This window comes from Patagioenas fasciata, chromosome 1 (genome assembly GCF_037038585.1).
Source record: "Patagioenas fasciata isolate bPatFas1 chromosome 1, bPatFas1.hap1, whole genome shotgun sequence".
Taxonomy (NCBI): Eukaryota; Metazoa; Chordata; class Aves; order Columbiformes; family Columbidae; genus Patagioenas; species Patagioenas fasciata.
Window position 1 is genome coordinate 74,693,349 of NC_092520.1, and position 19,508 is coordinate 74,712,856.

General features: G+C 47.7%; 1 protein-coding gene across 1 annotated transcript; it reads right to left on the reverse strand.

The window, feature by feature from the left end:
• Nucleotides 1-985: 985 nt before the first annotated feature.
• DRD3 (dopamine receptor D3) lies at nucleotides 986-19,033 on the reverse strand. Its single transcript, XM_065847911.2, has 7 exons — nucleotides 18,940-19,033; nucleotides 16,161-16,452; nucleotides 9,368-9,480; nucleotides 6,962-7,104; nucleotides 5,650-5,846; nucleotides 4,386-4,731; nucleotides 986-3,020 (listed from the first exon to the last, which is right to left on the reverse strand). The coding sequence occupies exons 2-7, from the start codon at nucleotides 16,440-16,442 to the stop codon at nucleotides 2,824-2,826; spliced, it is 1,278 nt and encodes a 425-aa protein (XP_065703983.1). The 5' UTR covers nucleotides 16,443-16,452; nucleotides 18,940-19,033; the 3' UTR covers nucleotides 986-2,823.
• Nucleotides 19,034-19,508: the final 475 nt, after the last annotated feature.

A 19,508-nucleotide genomic window follows, 5' to 3' on the forward strand; every position in this document is an offset into this window, starting at 1 on the left:
CTCCTCAGCTCTCCCTCTGGCTTGCTGGGGAAGGTTTGGGGGGCATCAACTGGTTGCTCCTTCGATCACTTCTGTTCCTTGGCCTTTCCTGTGAGGCCACCTGGGTTCATATTGCCACAGTAAACTTGACATGGAGCTCCAGCATTACTTAAGGGAGTGGGGAGACTGGGTTTTTTGGAGCTGAGATTTTATAACTGTGGGTGGGTTTTGTGGTGCACTTTCCCCGCCCCCCCACCCCCATAGCAGGTTATAGTTCAAGAGGTTGCTGTCAGTTCTGTGATCTGATAGTTCCAATCTTAATTATTAAATAAAGGACCATATTTTTAGATACAGAACTTTCCCCATCGCTCATAGCTGTGTGGCTACAAAAATACTGCTTGGTCTTCTGCCACACCTCCTATTCCTCCCCTCTATCCTGAATTGCCTTGGGTAGCACTGCTTGAAGAACAAGTTCAAATTCAAGGAAATTCAAACTGAACATGACACCTGAGAGATGCTAGGCCTGGGCTTGAAATTAACATAGTCACACTTAAAAATATATTTTTCCTTGTTTCCACCTTTCTGGCAACTTTATATAAAGCAACCAAAACTGGTCCTTGGTGATCTGCGTTATGAAGCACCTTAATGAAAACTATTTGAGCAGCAATCTGTCCACAGGCTGATTCACTTGATTTATAGTCTCAATATCCTGTGTGCCGAGTACCTCCTGTGCTGTCCAGCACGTTTAAGCAGATGGAGTAACACTACTGCATGCCTGCCTCACGTAGCTGAGAAATTAATTGGCCATATTTTCAGAATTCATCTGCTGAAAGTGCTTACAGTACCCGATGATTTCTTTCCCACTTGCAAGTAAAATGCAAGTAGTACTAAAGGCCTCTTGTGGGTGTCCAGGTAGATGATAATTTCGTACAGGGAAAGTGTTCAGATGGCAACAGGTGCGAAAAGGCTTATGGAAGGGCTACATTCACCACAAAGGTACCAAAACTTCTGATTACATTCTTGTTTTATTAAATTAATGTAGTTACAATGCAGTATGGAGGGTACCTCCCCAGGCAAACACCACATGCTGTCCATGAGCATCTCCCCCCGAAACCCAGACAAACAAAGAAGAGGCTAGAGCTCTGCTATGTGCTCCAGAGATGGAGGACAATGGGTTTGGGTTTATATTAGGAAAGAGAGGAAGCCTTTCCCGGATGGAGGAGCTGTGGCATGGACATAGGCAGAGACAGCACACACAGTTAGGCCCAAAGCTGCAAAAGAGTGCGGCTAACAGCATGGCTAAGCCTGATCTAGGGAGGGAGAGTTGGAGCCTCTGATCTGGTACAGCGAGGCGGGGGGAAATGAGAGAAATGTGTTGAGGCTGTCCCAGGCCAGGTTTGGCTATATAAGGAGAAGAGCACTAGAGCACCCTGACATGAGACCAGCTTACATGAGATGGCAGGGCTTGTCTGATGTTTTCATCCAGGAACTACTAGAGATGGCTGTGTAGAATCCTACTGAAAAAGGAGACCATGGCAGGGCTGTGTTTGGCCATCTCCTGGAAGCTGGAACATATGGATGCCCTGTGTGCTGCCAGGTATATGGGTGAGGGGAGCCAGGAAGAGTCCTGAATATGATTCTGAGGCACACACCCTTTCTTACTAAGAGGGATGTTACTGAAACAGCTCTCCCCCAGGCATGGGCTGTACAGGAGTTATCTCAGCAGTCAGATGGGACAAACCCTTAATCTAGCAGTGTTCCTGACAGAGAGAGAAGCAGGAAGGGAGATCAGTTCCAAGGAGACTACGAACAAGTCTTGAGACAGGGTGCATGCAACCTGATCCAGGTAAAGAACAGCTTTGAATCTATTGCAGGCAAGACTGAAGCTATCCTGGGCCTTGTTCATTATTTAATGGCCATTGTAGATGACTGGGTGTGTGGTAATTAAGTAGTGGCAAATCTATCTCTGGTCCTTGGGTTAGGAAGAGCGGGGACACTGTGATAATCTTGCACTTCTCATGTGATCTGACCTACCAGAGGGATGGCAGCCACCTCTTTACCTTGCAAGCAGCAGTAAAATACATACTGGCAGCACAGGAGATGGTTTCATTTGCAACTGGAGCAATTTTCTCAAGCACCGAGACTGACCCAGTTTTATGGGCAAAGCTTTCGATGGAGACAACAGAAACATCACTTTTTCTCCATCAGTGCTCCATTTCTAAGTTTTCTTGCCAAATTTTTGCTCTTGGCTCCTGATTGAAGTGATCAAGATCCTTATCAAAGAGGTCGTGTTCTGCTCTCTTAGTAGGACTGCTGTGCTTGAGCTCGGTGCTTTCTGCAGGCTGAGCCTCCAGCAATTGGAGAGCAAATGCATTCCCAGCTCGTTGATGGGGGAAATGGGAGATCCTATCCACTTGGGCAGGATCCTGCCCGCAGCTCCCAGAAGCGGGACGCTGCAGTGGCTGATCTTCCACCGCATGCCTGGGTCCGTCTCTCTCTGCTGCTGTGCCCAACACTGAGGGACTCACTGGTTTGCCTCTGTGTCTTCTTCTCCTCCCTCCTCAGAAGTGGGAAGCACTTGTACTCTGTTAAGCAGGAGCGTTGAGGCTGGGTGTGTGAAGCCTGCATGCAGGTGGGCCACACTCCTGTTCTTCACTCTGGTACAGAAGTTGTCTGGCTGTCGGCAGTGTCCGTGTTGTGCCAAACACCACCACTCACAGCTGAGGGGGGCACATCACTTCCCACAGTGTATAAAGCAGAGGGAGGGAAGGGCCCCTTGCCTTGTCCCCAGCCCCGCAGTCTGCTGCAAACCGCAGCCCATGCAGCCTGGTGCCAGCCCCACAGTCAGCAGCAGAGGATCTTGAGGAAGGCTTTGCGGAAATCCGTGTTGAAGGTTGTGTAGATGATGGGGTTGAGGGCGCTATTAACGTAGCCAAGCCAGGTGCTGGCACTGTAAAGCCCTGGGGACACGTGGCAGGATGGGCAGTGGGTGTTGAGGATGTGAATCAAGAAGAAGGGCAGCCAGCAGACTATGAATGCACCTGGGTTTGAAGAGAGGGAGAAAACAATCAATGACTTTAGAGAAACAATTACTTGGAAAGGGAACTGCACCTGTGCCCTCTACCTCCATCCTCTCACTATTTCCGTGCATGTATCTGCTTTTGCTAAATGCTGAAAGTGATGTTTATTCCTGATACAGGGGGATTTGGCAAAAACTCAGACTCGTTGGGACCAGTTATGTGAATGGATGGGGCTTCAGAAGTGGCCTGGTGACAGACAAAAGCAAGTGGCCACAACTTAGAGGGAAATACTGCTGCCTTAGTTGATTTAATCAGTTATGACAAGGGCTGCATTATTTCCCTGCTACTAATAAGTTAATGAGAAGTAGCAGTGCATCTGGTGACCGTGGCAGATGACCAGGGTGGACTTCTGTCTAGCTCAATGGGCTAGTTCTTCTTCTGCTCCTTACCTCAGTTTCCCCCTCTGTAATTGGACCTAAGAGCTGCTGCATGTATGGAAAATTACGATTATTCCAACTTTACATTCACCATCATCGTCATAAAATAAAGGAAAAGGGAAAGAAAGGTGTTGGCTGTTGCTCCCTCTAGCAGGGTGTGTTGGCCACTGATTTAAAACAAGAGGGTAACAAAATATAGTGAATAAAACACTAACATACTTGGCTCTCAACATCTGAGAGCACAACCCTTCTGCTCTCTGAGACCTAATCTGGAATTCTGCGTCCAGCTCTGTAGCCCTCAGTACAGGAAAGACATGCACCTGTTGGAGAGGGACCAGAGGAGGCCACCAAGATGGTTGGAATACCTCTTGTATGAGGACAGGCTGAGAGCATTAGGGTTGTTCAGCTTGGAGAAGGATTCGAGGAGACCTTATTGTGGCCTTTCAATACTTAAAAGAGGCCTATAAGAAAGATGGGGACAGACTTTTTAGTAGGGCCTGTTGTGATAGGACAAGGGGTAACGGTATTAAACCAAAGGAGAGGAGATTCAGACTAGGCACGAGGAAGAAATTTTTTACAATAACAGTGGTAAAACACTGGAACAGGTTTTCCACAGAGGTGGTAAATGTCCCATCCCTGGAGACATTCCAGGCCAGGCTGGACGGGGCTCTGAGCAACCTGATCTAGTTGAAGATGTCCCTGCTCATTGAAGGGAGTTGGACTAGATGGCCTTCGAAGGTCTCTTCCAACCCAAACTATTCTGTGATTCTACCTTAGATCTCTCAATGTTCCACTGTTTTCTCTCCTGAGTTTGTGGAGCAGTTATAGTTGAAGTCTGGGCCTGGCATGCATTTTTTAAATCTTAACACAGTACTAGGAGATTCCTTGCTCTGGCAAGTTCCAAACCACCACCCCTCACACCTCACTACACAGAATGGCTCTCACTTACCCAGGACAATAGCTAGCATCTGTGTAGCCTTCCTTTCCCGAAGCTGGATCAGCCGGGGCTGCTGGTGTGCTAGCTTCAAAGAGCTCATGGTTCTGCCATTGCTGAGCCTCCGTACCTCCAGTCCTGGCTTCATGCTCTTTCTCCTCTCTTCCAGCCTGCTGTGTTGTGCAGTCCCTGGTGCCTTGGTGAGGGTTGCCTCGTGGCAGAAGCTGCGGTACCGCTGTAGGCTGAAGACAGTCAGCAACTTCCTTTTGGTAGATGTCTCCTGGTCTGAGCATTTCAGTGGGAGACAGGGGGAAGAGGTGCCTTGGCATCTGTTTGGCAAAGCTTTTTTCTCCATGTGTTCCTGCAAAAGAGGATGCCACAGAGGAACTGGGAACCATCCAAACTGTTCATTGGGTCAAAGGATGATGAGGAAAGTTGTATAAGCCATCCTTAGTTCCGCTTGCTTCTTAGTTTTGCACCGTATCCTCTGGACTGACCTTGGTTTATCAGAGGGGTAGACCAGCACCTGACAAATCTCTGCCTCCATCCCACCGAGGAGAAGCATGAGAACAAGAAGAGAAACACCCGCTCTGCTAACCTTTCACTTGTATCATTTGTGTTGACTCTTCTCCCCTCAACATCCCCACCCTTTTAAAATGTAGCTTCGATGTGAGAAAATGGGTGAAACAAGCAAATATGCATGACCAGGCGATCCCTTTCAAATCATTGTGCTGGTTCCCATGGTTGCAGATATTTAATCTAGAAAGGCCAGTAGAACAAATACTCCGTGCACCATGAGCATTGTCACTTCTTAATTCAATCAGATGAAGAGGTTGTGGTTTTCTGTTGTTGTTGTTGTTGTGTTTTTTTTTAAAACAATCTAGGTTAAAGCCTGTGAAGCCCTGAGAACAAAGCTTCATAGAGCAAAAATCAATAAATGAAGGCATTAAAATCAATAAATGGAGAAATTAGCCAGACTTCTGCATGGCTGAGAAAGCCCTGCTCTGAAGAAATATTGCAATAGGCTGTGCTCCTTTCTAGTTGCCTGATTCCAGAGAGCAGAGATATACAGGGAGTATCCTCTTTCTAGAGGACTGAAAAGGATTGAACTGGAACTTCTACATCTCAAATGTCATGGAGTATGAGTGAGGGATGGGATGAAAACATGCCATGTCCCTTCTTTATGCTGTCTGTTCTGTGCTTTGACCCTTTGAGGAGAAGAAATGATGCATGCCCTGTCCTTTTTTGACAGCTTCTGTGTTGTTTGTGCACATCTTACTTTGTGTGCATAGCACGGTTTGGTGCTGGCGCTGTGGCTGCCCTGTCGGGTGAGGGTTCGCTTCTTTTGTCTTTGTCTTAACACGAGGTAAATCCGGACATAGAGCAGCAGGGTCACCATGAAGGGGAGGTAGAAGGACACCAAAGAGGAGTAGATGACGAAACTAGGATTGGATATGGAACAGACACTGGGATCCCCTGGGGAGGAGAAAAGAGAAAGAGAGAGGAGCGGCTGAGATGCTTCAGTTTAGTACAGGGATGCTCTGGTGCATTGGCAAAGCAAGTTGAAAGGTGGCCTGGGGGACAAAGGCTGTCTAAGGAGTGTGAATATCTCCTGTCTCTGTTGTTGCAAATTATACTGTGGCCTACGTACTCACCTAACCAATGCTTAAAATGGACTCTACCTAGGGTCATCTAGCATGACCCAACACACCTGCTTTTCTGGCCAACACCTCTGTCCTCTCCTCTCACGTCTACTCCCATCCTTTCTCAGAGGATCCTTTTTCCTTTTGTGCTTTCTCCTATTCCTCTGACAGCCTCTAAGCTGTCTAGAGGCAGAAGTGTGACTGCAGCCTCATGTGTCTGGACCAGGCAGTGGAGGACAGCTGCACTTCCCTCCCCCACCCCCTTCTCACCTCAAGCATGGCACAGAGGATGGATGGGGAGCAGAGAACCTCTGCCTGTGGCTCACAGGGCAGAAGGTGCTCCTGTCCTTCTGCCTGCAGGGAGAATGGGCTGCCCTAGGTGAGGGCAAGGAGGAAAAACAGCTTGCTTCCAAGGAGCAGACTAAATTGTTTGCTCTCCTCAGGGAATTAGGTGAGGAGGCAGACAGCCAGGTGGATGGCAAGGAGGTTTCTCACAAGCAGAGCTGATGTGCAGTCCGTGCTGTTTAGAGATGTGTCCTGATTCAGATTTAAAACTGTGTGTCTGGACCTGTTGATACTGGCAAGATGCAGCAAGTCTGATGTGTGTGTGTTGGACATGCTGCATGTCTGGAGATTTGTTCTGCATGCGCAGATTGTTTGGGGGAATCTGTAGCCCTGGACGCTTTGATGGGCATTGATTTGGCAGAAAAGCAGTCAGATCTGTCCTCAGAGCAATAGCCAGTGTCTGCTTGAGCAAATGGCAAGTTTATAGACAAAAGCACATCTGCTCTCCAGCACTGGAAGTTTTTCTGACCCTTTGTATGTGTTTTCCAGTTGCCTAAAATTTCCTGTAACTTGGAAAGTCTGCAGTACCCATGACCTGGCCATACACAGGGCAGCTCCATTTCCAACCCTTTCCTGCACGCTACAATTTGGGACATCACCTACCTGTCGTATTGAAGCCAAAAAGGAGAGGGCACGACACTGCGAAGGCCAGCATCCAGACTATCACGATCATGAGAGAGACCCTCCTGCAGGAGCTCTGCCCAGTGCTGTACTGGTACTGAACTGGTTTTACCACCGCAGTGTATCTGTGGACCAAACCAGCTCCAGAAAGAGGAGAGGTAAGAATGGAGGAAGGAAGAGGACCAGGTTTTAAAAGGAGAAATGAAAACCATGTAGGGAACATGATGGTGAATGTGGTGAAGATATGGAAGAGGAAAGGAGAGAAGATCAGATGATGAGATCGGCAATTTGTAGAAATGGTAAGTGGAGCATTGGAGGGAGGAACAGAGGAAATCAGAGTTAGTTGGAAACACTGCAGAGAAATGCTATGCAGAACTGCCAACATTGTGAAACTATAAGGTTTGAGATATCAGATGGATCTAGAAACCAGGAAACGCCCATCCCTCAAGCCTCTAAGGTCATATGTTCACTGCCGGGACAGAACAGTCTCTGGAGCAACCACAGCTTGCTGCACTCTGTGCCTCAGCTGCCCACTCTGGTGTCAGCCCTGCTGACAGCCAGAGAATTGCTCACAGGTGGGTGTCCAGGGCCTCTGGCTGCCAGGGTGCCCCAGGGGATGCAGCTCAGCAAAGGTAGGATTTGAAAGGCACAGGAGTCTCATCTTACCTGGGGGCTGCTGCTTGCAGACAGAGCCAAAATGAAATAGGGATGAAGATTCCCATGGACAAACACTGAACCAACCCAGTGCTCAATGCTGCTTCATACAGTTACCCTTGAACCTCATATTAGAAAGGTACAGCATGCAGTGTTTTTTCCTTCCCCCACTCCTTCGTCCTGACAGCACCACGTCTGCCAAGATCTTGGCTCCCAGCCCTTAGTGCTGCTTAAAATAGGCTCAGTTTTAAGATGCTGAAAACTGGGGCAAAGTTGAAGATTACACAGCAATAATTTTCACCCCTCCCTATGTATAGGGCAGGATTTTATTTATTAAAACTTCATGAGTGATATCTCCAGAAGGAGAAACCCTCTTTGAGAGTCAGTGGGAATTAGATGACCAGTTCTGACTCCTGCCTTCAAAAAGCATGAGGGTATGGTTGACTGCCTTGTTTTATTGCTTGTGCCTCTCTGCCCTTAAGTGCAGACATCTTCTAACACATGATGGACAGAGATATATGGCTTCAACTGGCTGAAGGAAAGAAGCCAGAGACTTGTGGTCAATGGGGCAGAGTCTAGTTGGAGGCCTGTATCTAGTGGAGTGCTTCAAGAGTCAGTACTGGGACCAGTACTATTCAATATATTCATCAATGACTTGCATGAGAGAATAGAGTGCACTGTCAGCAAGTTTGCTGATGACACGAGGCTGGGAGGAGTGGCTGACACGCCAGAAGGCTGTGATGCCATCCAGTGAGACCTGGACAGGCTGGAGAGTTGGGCAGGGAAAAATTTAATGAAATATAACAAGGGCAAGTGTAGAGTCTTGCATCTGGATAGGAACAACCCCAGGTTCCAGTATAGGTTGGGGAATGACCTGTTACAGAGCAGCGTAGGGGAAAGGGACCTGGGGGTCCTGGTGGACAGCAGGATGACCATGAGCCAGCACTGTGCCCTTGTGGCCAGGAAGGCCAATGGCAACCTGGGGTGTATTAGAAGGGGGGTGGTTAGTAGGTCGAGAGAGGTTCTCCTCCCCCTCTACTCTGCCCTAGTGAGACCCCATCTGGAATATTGTGTCCAGTTCTCGGCCCCTCAGTTCAAGAAGGACAGGGAACTGCTGGAGCGAGTCCAGCGCAGAGCCAAGAAGATGATTAAGGGAGTGGAGCATCTCCCTTATGAGGAAAGGCTGAGGGAGCTGGGTCTCTTTAGCTTGGAGGAGACTGAGGGGTGACCTCATTAATGTTTATAAATATGTAAAGGGTGAGTGTCACAAGGATGGAGCCAGGCTCTTCTCGGTGACAACCAATGATAGGACAAGGGGCAATGGATACAAACTGGAACACAGAGGTTCCACTTAAATATGAGAAGAAACTTTGTCACAGCGAGGGTGAGAGAACACTGGAACAGGCTGCCCAGGGAGGTTGTGGAGTCTCCTTCTCTGGAGACATTCAAAACCCACCTGGGCACATTCCTGTGTAACCTCATCTAGGTGTTCCTGCTCTGGCAAGGGGATTGGACTACACGATCTTTTGAGGTCTCTTCCAATCCCTAACATTGTGTCATTCTGTGATATTATTAATAGCAGTAGAGGCAGCAACTGATTTGCGAGGAGGTTTGTGTTCCTGAAGACACCAATGCTGCCTGTGCAAACCCCACTCCTCATCCCTGCCACCCTGGGAAAAGGGACTGATGGACCTCCATCTCCAGACTATCCCCCTAGGTGCTGTTGGTTCTCACCTGTCAATGCTGATAGCACAGAGGTTTAAAATGCTGGCTGTGCACATCATTACATCCATGGTGACGAAGATATCGCAGCAGATGCGGCTGAAAGTCCAGACTCCTCCGGTTACCTGCACCAGCAACCACAAAACTGTCAGCTTTGTTCTGCAGCAAGTCCTGATAAGTTATGTATAAGGAGGCGCTCATCCTCCAAGTATCTCAACAGCTAGATGAGTTCATGTCCACTGTGATGTGCAGAGGGAAACTAAGGCACCTATGTCGTGTGCAAAATGACCTAGTGGTAGGTCATGGAGAAGGACGTGCACCTTGATTTCAATGTTTTAGTTGCTCTTACAGAGGGAGGCAAGGAGAAGAAAGAGATGGCAACTGTCACTTCCCTTAAGACTTAGTATGATAAATCGATTTAAATTTGATATCACCATATATAACCTCTGATTAAGGATTATCTGAGAAAATCTAAGGGCTGAAAGTGTTTCTCAGCTTAGCTGCTGGAATTCTCTTGCAGGCAGTGAGCTGCAAAAATGGTGAAAATTTTATGCATTTATGTATGAAACAGAGACCTGACACCAAGGCTTTTCTAAAACCTTATTTAGATTCGTATCTCAGTTACAGATTTTGATTATTAGATCTGAGAACTCACAAGCTTTTTGGATAAAGGGTTTTGGTTTGCTACCATGCCGAGCTTTTGTTCAGGTGGTTTTGAATTTTTAATCTGAAGTGTGTAATCATGAAAGCTTAGCGGTGGCCAGTCTTTGCGATGGAGAAGTTCATTTTTGGTCCAGCTGTCAAGTTTTTGAGAATGACCTTTTGGTTGACAACAATAAGCTCCAAGCACTGTGTGGCAGTGCTCTCCTTGGGGCTGGGATGACAGTCTGCCTCAGCACCTGCTCCTTGCAGAAGAACAAGGAGGTAGCCTGCTCACCAACCGATGAGCCCATTGGATGAGTAGAGCAAACAAATCTGATGAATCTAATGCTGTGCTGGTTGGAGAAGAGGGGTAGGACAGAAAGAAGGAGGAAGGTCCTTGCTTGGAGAGAGCCTGGATTTTAGCCTTCAACCCAATCAGTCCTGCTGGTTCAGTTGGATCCTGCGAAGCTATCAGGAACTGGCACTATTTCCTCATCTCTCTGCTTACATTTAGACCACATCTGGAGTACTGCATCTTGTCTTGGGGCCCCTGTGCAGGAAAAACCTTGGTAAATGGAAGTGAGTTCAGCAGAGGGCTACCAGGACAGTCCCTGGCAGCTGGAGTTTGTTTGAGGAGCAGCTAAGGAAACAGAGCTTGTTCCGCCTGGAGGAGAGGTGGCTTTGGGAGGGGGCTCACAGCAGTCCTCTAGTGCCTAGTGGGGTGTTATTATTAATAAGACAGTTGGAGCCAGGTTACTAACAAGATGGAGCCAGGTTTTTTTTGCAACAGCGCATGGTGGGAGAACAAGAATCAACAGGCGTAAGTTGAAAGAAGAAAGGTGCAAACTGGTTACGAAGGTAAACTTTCTGACCATGATGACAGTGAGGCAGCAGGGACAGTTGCTTGGTGAGTCTGTGCAAGCTCCATCCTTGAAGGTTTTCAAGACCCTCTCAAAAGTAACCACCCCAGAGCAGGTTGGAGAGGGTGCCACAAGCAAACTTGACTTCAAAGGCAGTGGGTCAACCCTGCAGCACATGTTGGTGCCTGGGAAGGATGTGGCTCCCTCTAGAGAGAAGCACTTGTATAAAAACAGAATTCACTCTGAGTTGTTTTCAGAACTGTTTAAGAAACAATACTACAAAATGTAAATGGTTTTGATTGTGTCAGCATTTCTGCAAATGGGCACAGAAACTCGCTGAGGTGAGCTGTGTCTTTAGGGTGCTCTCTGCTGGACCCAGCTGCTACGTGTCAGAAGTCAGGTACTGAACAAGGCAGTCTGCCATTAGGCCCCCCCCAACTATGAATGAATGCAGGGGAGAGAAATTGGAATTGGCTTGCAAAATGCAGTAGGGAACTGTGCTTTCATCTTCTCTAATATATGTGGGGATCCCTGGCTTTCTTTTTAAAATATCAAGCAAAGGAAAAAACAAACAGAAAAATAAACAAAACCCCTTAGAGCTTTTCTGCACAATTAGGTGGGCTACAAGATGTGCAAACGGAAGGTTGCCCTTCTGAAATTAGAGGCCTTAATACGTATGTTCAGTTTTCAAAGACACCCCACACTGTTTCTGCTTTAGTTGCAGATTCTGAGATCTACTCGACCACCTCAAAATATTAGAAAAAAAAATATGCTGGAAGCCTTTGAAGTGGGACTCAGGAAGGGGGTGTTACTGTAGTCTGAGACAAAATGCAATGCAGCGACTGTGTGATTCATGGAGTAAGAAGACTATTTCTCCAGGAGCTAGTGCCAGGTGTTCACATGAAAGCCAGCTGCCACTAGCCTGGCAGATGTGCAAGCACTTAACTGAGGGAGTTTCCAAGGTCTTGTGCACATTAAGATGCTAAACCCAACAACTTGAACTGTTAAAACTGAAGAAGGTGGTGGTGGGAATGTCTCTGAAGTGAACCCTCTCAGGATGACACATTCAGATCACACCATACTAAGCTGTAGTTTGTGTTAAGCTTGTATTAAGAGGATGCTTGATAGATCAAAACACTAGGGCTTAAAACCCATCCTCAGTTCCACAAACCACAACTTCTAAAATGGGAAGCAGCTCTGCTGAAGTCAGTAAAGTCATGAATATTTTCCTGTGGGGTATGCAAATCCAGAATTTATTCCAGAATTTAACAATGAAGAAGAGCCTTTATATTATAGGCCTCGTTCATAATTTAAAAAATTCTATTTCTGCTCTTCCTTTTATTGTTCTGTTCTGCTCTGCTCAGTCTTTGCTACAGCAGCTAGAACACGCTAGTGTGCATTTCTGGTTTCCATGTGCTGGCAGGGTACCTGTTCTTTATCCATCTGGTGCCTTTTGTCCAGGAATCTCAAAGCACATCAAAAGTATTAACTGAATGAATCCTCACAACTGCCTGGGTGAGGTGGATGGTCAAATATTATTCTCTTACAGCTGATGAGAGCAAACCACAAAGAGATGAGTTGATAAAATCTCTCATTACCACTCAGTGCCTGTGCAGCAGAAGTGGGAATAGAGTCCAGGATGAAATCCTGGCTCTGTCAAAGACAATCTAAAGCTCCCTATAGACTATTCAGGTCAGATTCTCACCTCATCTTGCTTGATGACCAGTCTGCTTTATCCACAAAATTGCGATGTTATTATTTTTAACTTTCCAACCCTATAGGAAGTCTTACAGTAAAAAAAAAAACAAAACAAAACTAAACAAATGCCAACGAACCAAACAAAAAAAAAAACCACACACCAAAAACCATTGTGCATTCATAAACTTATGCAAAACCATCACTCCACTCAATCCCTAACAATAAACAAAAGAATCTCTGTAAATCAGATATGTATGATGATGTATTGAGGAGTAACGGATGAAAAAATATGAACACAATGTTGCATCAGAGATGTAATTAGCGGTACATCTAAGCATGTTCACCTAAGATTTTTGCATTTAAGAGTGCGTTCTTCTTGGGGTGCTGTTAGTTCTCTGTGGCTGTGAAATGTCTGCTTACATTTTCGCACAGTGGGAGTAACTAAGAGATGCGGTTGGTCAGGCCTGCTGACAAGTAGTCAACTGCTGGACTGCAGTGACTCTGTTGTCCTTCCTTTGACAGTGGTCTGGCAAGCTCCCTGAGCTCTAAGAGGAGTTGTAGGTCTCACTGCTCCAGTGTGGGGGCCACAAGATGAGACAGCGTTACTCTCACATATTTTGAACTGAACTGCAGACTGGACCTCAGTTACAATCATCTTCTGAAGTTTTTTTCCCTTTGGAGGTAGAACTGGATGTTGTGAGAAGACTGAGAAGGATGCTCCAGGCCATGCTGCTACATGTTCTACTCCATTTGTACAATGACTATAAGGCATGATGGTATTTATTGCCATCAGACTCCAGTGGGCAAGATAACTTAATGCCACTGTCTTAGAAACCTTGGTGGCCTTCAGTAGATGCAGCAGCCACAGCATCAGAGATCAATAAAGAACTGGGGTAGTAGTGCTGGTAAATTAGACCTACCAGTCAACCCCAGAAAATTGCTAGATGCAGTGCTGAAGAGCATTTTGTGACAGAATCTTCATTAGGTGGAGATGAGGATTTTTTAATAAAATGTTCCTATTTTTTCTCTGTCATAGCTTTCCAAAGAGACTTCTCAGAAAGAGACAGTTCTGGTCTGCATAACTGATAAAATGATAAATTTCATGGAGAAGGACCAGGCCATAGATGGCTCTAAAAATTAAGTGGAAAGTACAAAGTTCACAACTGACATTTAAATCTGAGGTATTAATCCACCTTTAGCTTCTCCATAAATAATGGCCAGGTCTCAGATATCTGGTTTAGCAAACATTCAGTAGATGAATAGGTATCGTACATGTTTTTTGGGGACTGAGTGATTTCTTGGCAATTTTGAGAACCATGGTGTACTGAAGCATGATGCCATTTTCACTTCATTGGTAGCATTGCTGATCCATAAACAGCAGCAAACATCTAAATGACTTTGGGGCTTTTTGGGCTGTTCTTAAAACTTAGTCTTGCTGGAGTCCTACAGCCTAGTTCTCCGGGAGATACTGCACAATGCTGGGAGTGGTAGACTGTACTTGGGATGTACGTGGGTTCTTCTCCCTGTTGTTTGGGTGACTGTTGGATTAGCTACTTGGATTATCCAAGCTCCATAGATGGAGATTAATCTTGAATGGGTCTATAAACACAGCTATGGAATGGACCTATGGTCGTGCTCACAAACCATTACCACAGCACTGCATGGGGGCAGAGGCTGCTTCACAGATGTGCCTCAGTCCCAGCCTGTCCACAGCAAGAGTGAGTGGTCTTTTCTAATGCAAAGCATATTGTGATGTCCTTAAAGACTGGAATATGCTTGAGGTGATGGACTGTTTCAGTCTGAAATAAAATTTGACTTTTAATAATATTTGTAGTTGCAATCAAATCACAGAGTCTAATTCTGTTCTGCTGGGTTGACTTCCCCCTACACACACTTATTCCTTGCTTTTTAATCATTCTGTGTAACACAACTGAGCTGTACACATCCTGCAGGCCAGCTCCAGGACTGCTCCACACAGATTAGTCTAAATGTTGCTACTGACTTCATTAGGAACATGATGACATGTGTGGTATCATGGTGCTCTCTTTGTTCTTTCACTCCACAGCGATGCTATATATAAATAGTTAACCATCAATGTCCTTATTAATAATGCTTATACACAGAGCAAACCCTTAATTTATTTTAATTGCAGCCTTGTTGAGACTACAGTGGGAAGAGTTTGGGAGGGTGGCTTGGATTAGCACAAGAGAATTGCCTAGGCCGGGTGCCAAAGCTTAGAGCCATGTTGCCTATCCAACACACTCTGGTGGCAGAGGAGGGCTGCAGGCCACTACTATTTGATCAAATCTCCTTGCATCCGCACAGTAGGTCTGGCATTTGCTGGTGCTGTCCTGTCTTGTCCTACTTTCTGCTCCTACAGTACACAATTCGTATGCACAAGTCAAAATCTCTTTCTGCTTCTGCTTTGTTTTTGCAGGAGAGAGGTCAGCCAAAGGTGGGCAGCTGCCAACCGAATATTTACCCTACCCTTCAGCCTGATCCCATCTTGCCCCTTACAGAAAGAGCATGAGGCTTCAGTGAGATCATGTCTCAGAGGCTTATTCTGTCTCTGTTAGCATGCGAACAGGATACCAGGGCTCAGCTGAAAGCTTACGGCTGATAGATGTTCACGCTAATTTTTCTGGATCTATCAATTTTTGTGAATTAGTGTAAAAATGCTGAACAGAACAGACAAAAATGTCAACTGTAGCATACCTTCATGTACTTATTTTAGTAAAAATATTTGCCCCAGGACTGGCTTCAGTAAATCGGGATTTTGCTATGGTGTGGGGGAATTTGGTTTTCATCTTTGCTGCCCTATACCTAATGGTATTGTCCATACTGTACATGGTCGTTCCGGTATATTTTTATATTGTCCAATGTGCAAAGATAAGGGAAATGGAGAATAAGAGCCCAAGGGCTTGCTGAGTCCTTGGAAGTTATTTTGAAAATGTTCACATGACTTAAAAAGATTTTGGAGCATCTTCTTCAGCTTTATCTCTTTGTCAGCATGCTTGAGGAGTGTTGCTTTGAGCTGACCTAACATCACGGATGTTGAGGCTCTTAAACTCCACGAGAGAAGAGGATTTGACTGCCCTCACTTGTTTTCTGGCCAGCAGGAGTGGGGATTGATCTGGGATCTAAGACAAATTCCTACAAGGTATTTCCACCCTATTGCCTCTCCCCGCCATTCCTGGATCATCTTGGTGCTCACTGGCACCCTTCTGGCTGATGGAGTCAACTTCAAGGATGCTCAGATGAAAGTACTATTAGCACATCAGAACCAGAATCTACATTACTGGCTGTAGCCCAGTTGCCTTTCAAGCTCAAAGAGGCTGTGCTCTGCCAGGAAGAGCAAGGCTCAGGGTACCTGCTGACAGGTGGGACTGTGCTGTGTTTGTCTGGCATGTGTCTAGCCTACGACAGCCACCTGTATGACATTGTGGGCTGCCACCCACCCCACAAGTAACCCAGAACTAGCTGGGAGGTTAAAATGTGAAAGGACTTCATCTGTACCAGAGCTGGCCTATCCTGACAGTGTGCACTGATGCTGGTGAACTCCTACTGCATCTAAATTCTGCTAATCTTTCCTAAGACATACTCACCTCCAGATACACCACCCATGGCATCACCAAAATAGCCACCAGCAAGTCTGCCACCGCCAGGCTCACCACAAGGTAGTTTGTTGTGGTCTGCAAGGTGCGTTCCCTCAGCACAGCTAAGCAGACCAGCACGTTCCCAAAGATGATGGCCAAAATCAAGACGCAGTAGCAGAGGGCGTAGTAGGCATGTGAGTGTGGCAGGTCAGACTCTGTAGTGTTGTCTGCCCCACAGGGAAGGGGGTCGGTGGTGTTGGGGTGACTGCTGCTTCTTGTGAAGAGGGCCATGGGGATGCAGCTGCAAAAAGAAAGAGATGACTGAAAATCGGAGCTCTACAATAACTGTGGAGAACAGTAACTTTTGTGAATGGTGTATGATTTTCATACTTCCTTCATGAATGCTACTTCAAGCCAATTACAGAGGTGTTCTTTTTCTGCTCAGGTATACCCAGAGCTTTGCCTAACGTTTTGCTTGGCCTGTTTTGTTTTTCATTGAATATAAACCAAGAAAATAATCTAAGATTTCACCTCCTGTGTGATTCTGAAAGGTGCATCTTACCAACCAACACAGCTGTATGGGAAGTGGCAATGGTTTTGAGATGCACCAAAGTCACTCTACAGTACAAATTGGTTGGGCAAACTCACAGTTTGAAAGACAACAATCTGGAGCACTGAGGAAGACCCAACACAGTTATGCAAACTGGGGCTTGGCCAGAAGCTTGGACCTGGTATATTTTCTTCTGGGAAGTACCCTCCCTCGTCAAAAAAGATCTTAAATAACTTCACACAGTCAAGTGCTCAGCAGCCTGGCAGAGAGACCACCCCTGCAATGCTCAAGTAGCCTCTTGAACCCTGGCTGCTGCACGGTAAGCACCACCTACTGAATTTCTCTTTTCCTGCAACGTGTAACACGTTTCTGTCCCAGGCCTTCTGTCCAAATAATGCTCTGCTTCTGCCCTGCCTGCCTTGCCAAAGCTTGACTGTCAGTGCTGCCCCCATTTCATCCATATTGTGCTCTATGTATTCCATGCCTGGCCAGAAGATGTGCTTACTGTGTTGAAGAGCAAATCTTCATGTCATTCGGGATGAAATAATGGAAGGATGCTTGCAGGGTACTCCGCATTTCTTTTTCTTACAATGGATTTGTGATTGTGCTCAGGAACCTACCCTTTCTTGATTTAGGAGGGGGATGATTTTTTTTAGGAATATGAAGGTTGCTGTCCCAGGGTTGTTCTGTGACATTTAATCACTCGTATCCTCTTTTTTTTTTTTTTTTTTTCTTTGCTAGTGCTCCCATCGCTGAACTCATCATCAGGGTGACAGGTACAAAAGGCAAGGACAAAATGTTGCAGTGCCAGTGGTATAAATATTTCTCTTTGTTCCACTTCACTCCTGGAACAGCAGCATCTATGATGCACACACTCCTGGAAGAGCAGCTGTGCAATAGGTATAAATTGCTCCAGCCTCTTGGTGTATACTGATCCTTAAAACCGGCGTCACTTGCCCCTCCTGCTTTGTAGCTGGAAGAGGACAAGGGCTGAGTGAGATGGAAACTGAACTTCCCTCTGTTCTGTGAACTCAGATCCCACAGGACAGGGGTGAAACAATCCCTTATGGCATGTGTTTTGTTTGAAAGTGCCTGTGCTTGTCTCTCCTTCTTGATCTGTCTTCTGCCTGCCCCTGAGAAAGAAGTTAAGCCCTCCACTGGATCTGAAGGATTTCTCATATCATGAGCACTGCTCCTGAGTTGAGGATTGTTTATTCGTAACGCAGTTCAGCTGCAGCCACCCAAAGACAACTCATTTTGCAATGTCCCTTGCACCGAAACAGCTCCCTCTCTGGGAAATCTCTATTGTCTGGGGCCATGAAAGAGTAGTTCTGTAGCGCTGGAAAAAAACTACATTAAGCAGCTGCCTAGCTGATAAGCAAAGCCACGACAGGGAATGAAAAAAACATCACACACAATATAACCAAAAGGCTTAAGACACCACATTACACAGTTTGCCTGCAGGTTTCCTGCCCTGTATCCTGCCCCTTACACCCTAAAGCACTATTTTCCACTGTCATCTGGGGGCCAGTCTTCCCTACCAGGATCCCTCCCAGCTCCCCATCACCGGCCCTGCCAGATCCCCCAGCCCTGGACTGCCCCACCCCTCTCCCCGGACCTGTTCACTCTGCCCGCGGCCAGACTGCTGCCAAATCTGGCAAATACCAGGGTACTGGGATACTGACGTGCCAGGGCACTGGGGTACCCACATGCGGGGGTGGCGGGACACAGGGGTAGAGGCACACCGGGACACCAGGGTACCGGGATACTCAACACCGGCGGCACCTGGTCAGTGAGCTGCGGCAGGGACAAGGGTCGCTGCCGTGGGGACGAGCAGATGGAGGGGAAAGGGAGGGATGCTCCTCCAGTAGGTTTCAGACTCGGAGGGGTCCGAGTGCAGGTCCCGGTACAGATGGCAGGGTCCGGGTGCGGGTTCAGGTGTGGGGTACAGGGTGCAGGGAAGGGATCCGGGATCCGAGCACAGGGTCCAGGTGTGGCCGCAGCTTTGGGTCCGGCTCCGGCTGCTGCTCCGCGCCCGCCGCTCCCGCTCCCGCACCCGAGGGCAGCGGCAGCTCACCGCCTCCCCGCCATGACCCCCCCGGTCCGCGGCTGCCGTGCGCCCCGGCGGCGTCGCGGAGGGCGAAAGAGGCTTGGGAAACCCGGGAGGAGGATGCTGCGGGGCAGGGGACCGCCGGCACCGAGTAAGAGGGGAACGGGAGAGCAGCAGTTAGGACTTACCCCCGGCCCGCCGGGCCGTGGCACCGCCACTGCCGCCGCCGCCGTCGCCGCCACCGAGTCGCGGTGCCGGTCCCGCCGCCTCCCGGCCCGACCCGCTCCCTCCTGCCGCCCTCCCGGTGCGGAGACGTGGGGCGGGGCCGGTCTGGCCACCTCCTCCCCGCCCGCCCCCCGCCCCTGCCCCGCCGGCGGCGGCGGGCCGGGACCCTCGGTGTCCGGGAAGGGGGCAGCTGGGCCAGGGGATGCTCACGCTTTCCCGTCCTCGAGTGCCCCAGTGGTTGCTCCTTTCCCAAAAGGACCTGACAGAGGGGTCTTGGCTAATTTCGGAGCCAGGGGCTGTTCCAAGGTTGTGCTTTGCTGCGGGACTGACTTGCTTCTGCCTGGGAGGCAAAGTATGGAGCTGAGAACCCCAAATCCGGGCCGTGCACCCGTGCTGTGGTGGAGCAGGGGGATATGTATTGGCTGGAGTTGCCTGTGCTGGAGTGGTAAACCAACAGGAAAAGCACTTCTGGAGATGCTGCCAGTGTGTGGCTTGGGATAGAAGTTCACACTTAAAGCTTAAAAAGTTCTTA

Bases quoted from the DNA above. Each gene is read 5' to 3' on its own strand.
- DRD3 (XM_065847911.2), bottom strand. From the start codon at position 16,442: ATGGCCCTCTTCACAAGAAGCAGCAGTCACCCCAACACCACCGACCCC. The intron at 9,481-16,160 runs GTGAGTATGTCT...TTGCTGGTGCAG, and splicing joins CATGGGTGGTGTATCTGGAG to GTAACCGGAGGAGTCTGGAC. The intron at 3,021-4,385 runs GTAAGTGAGAGC...CTTCAAACCCAG, and splicing joins GATGCTAGCTATTGTCCTGG to GTGCATTCATAGTCTGCTGG.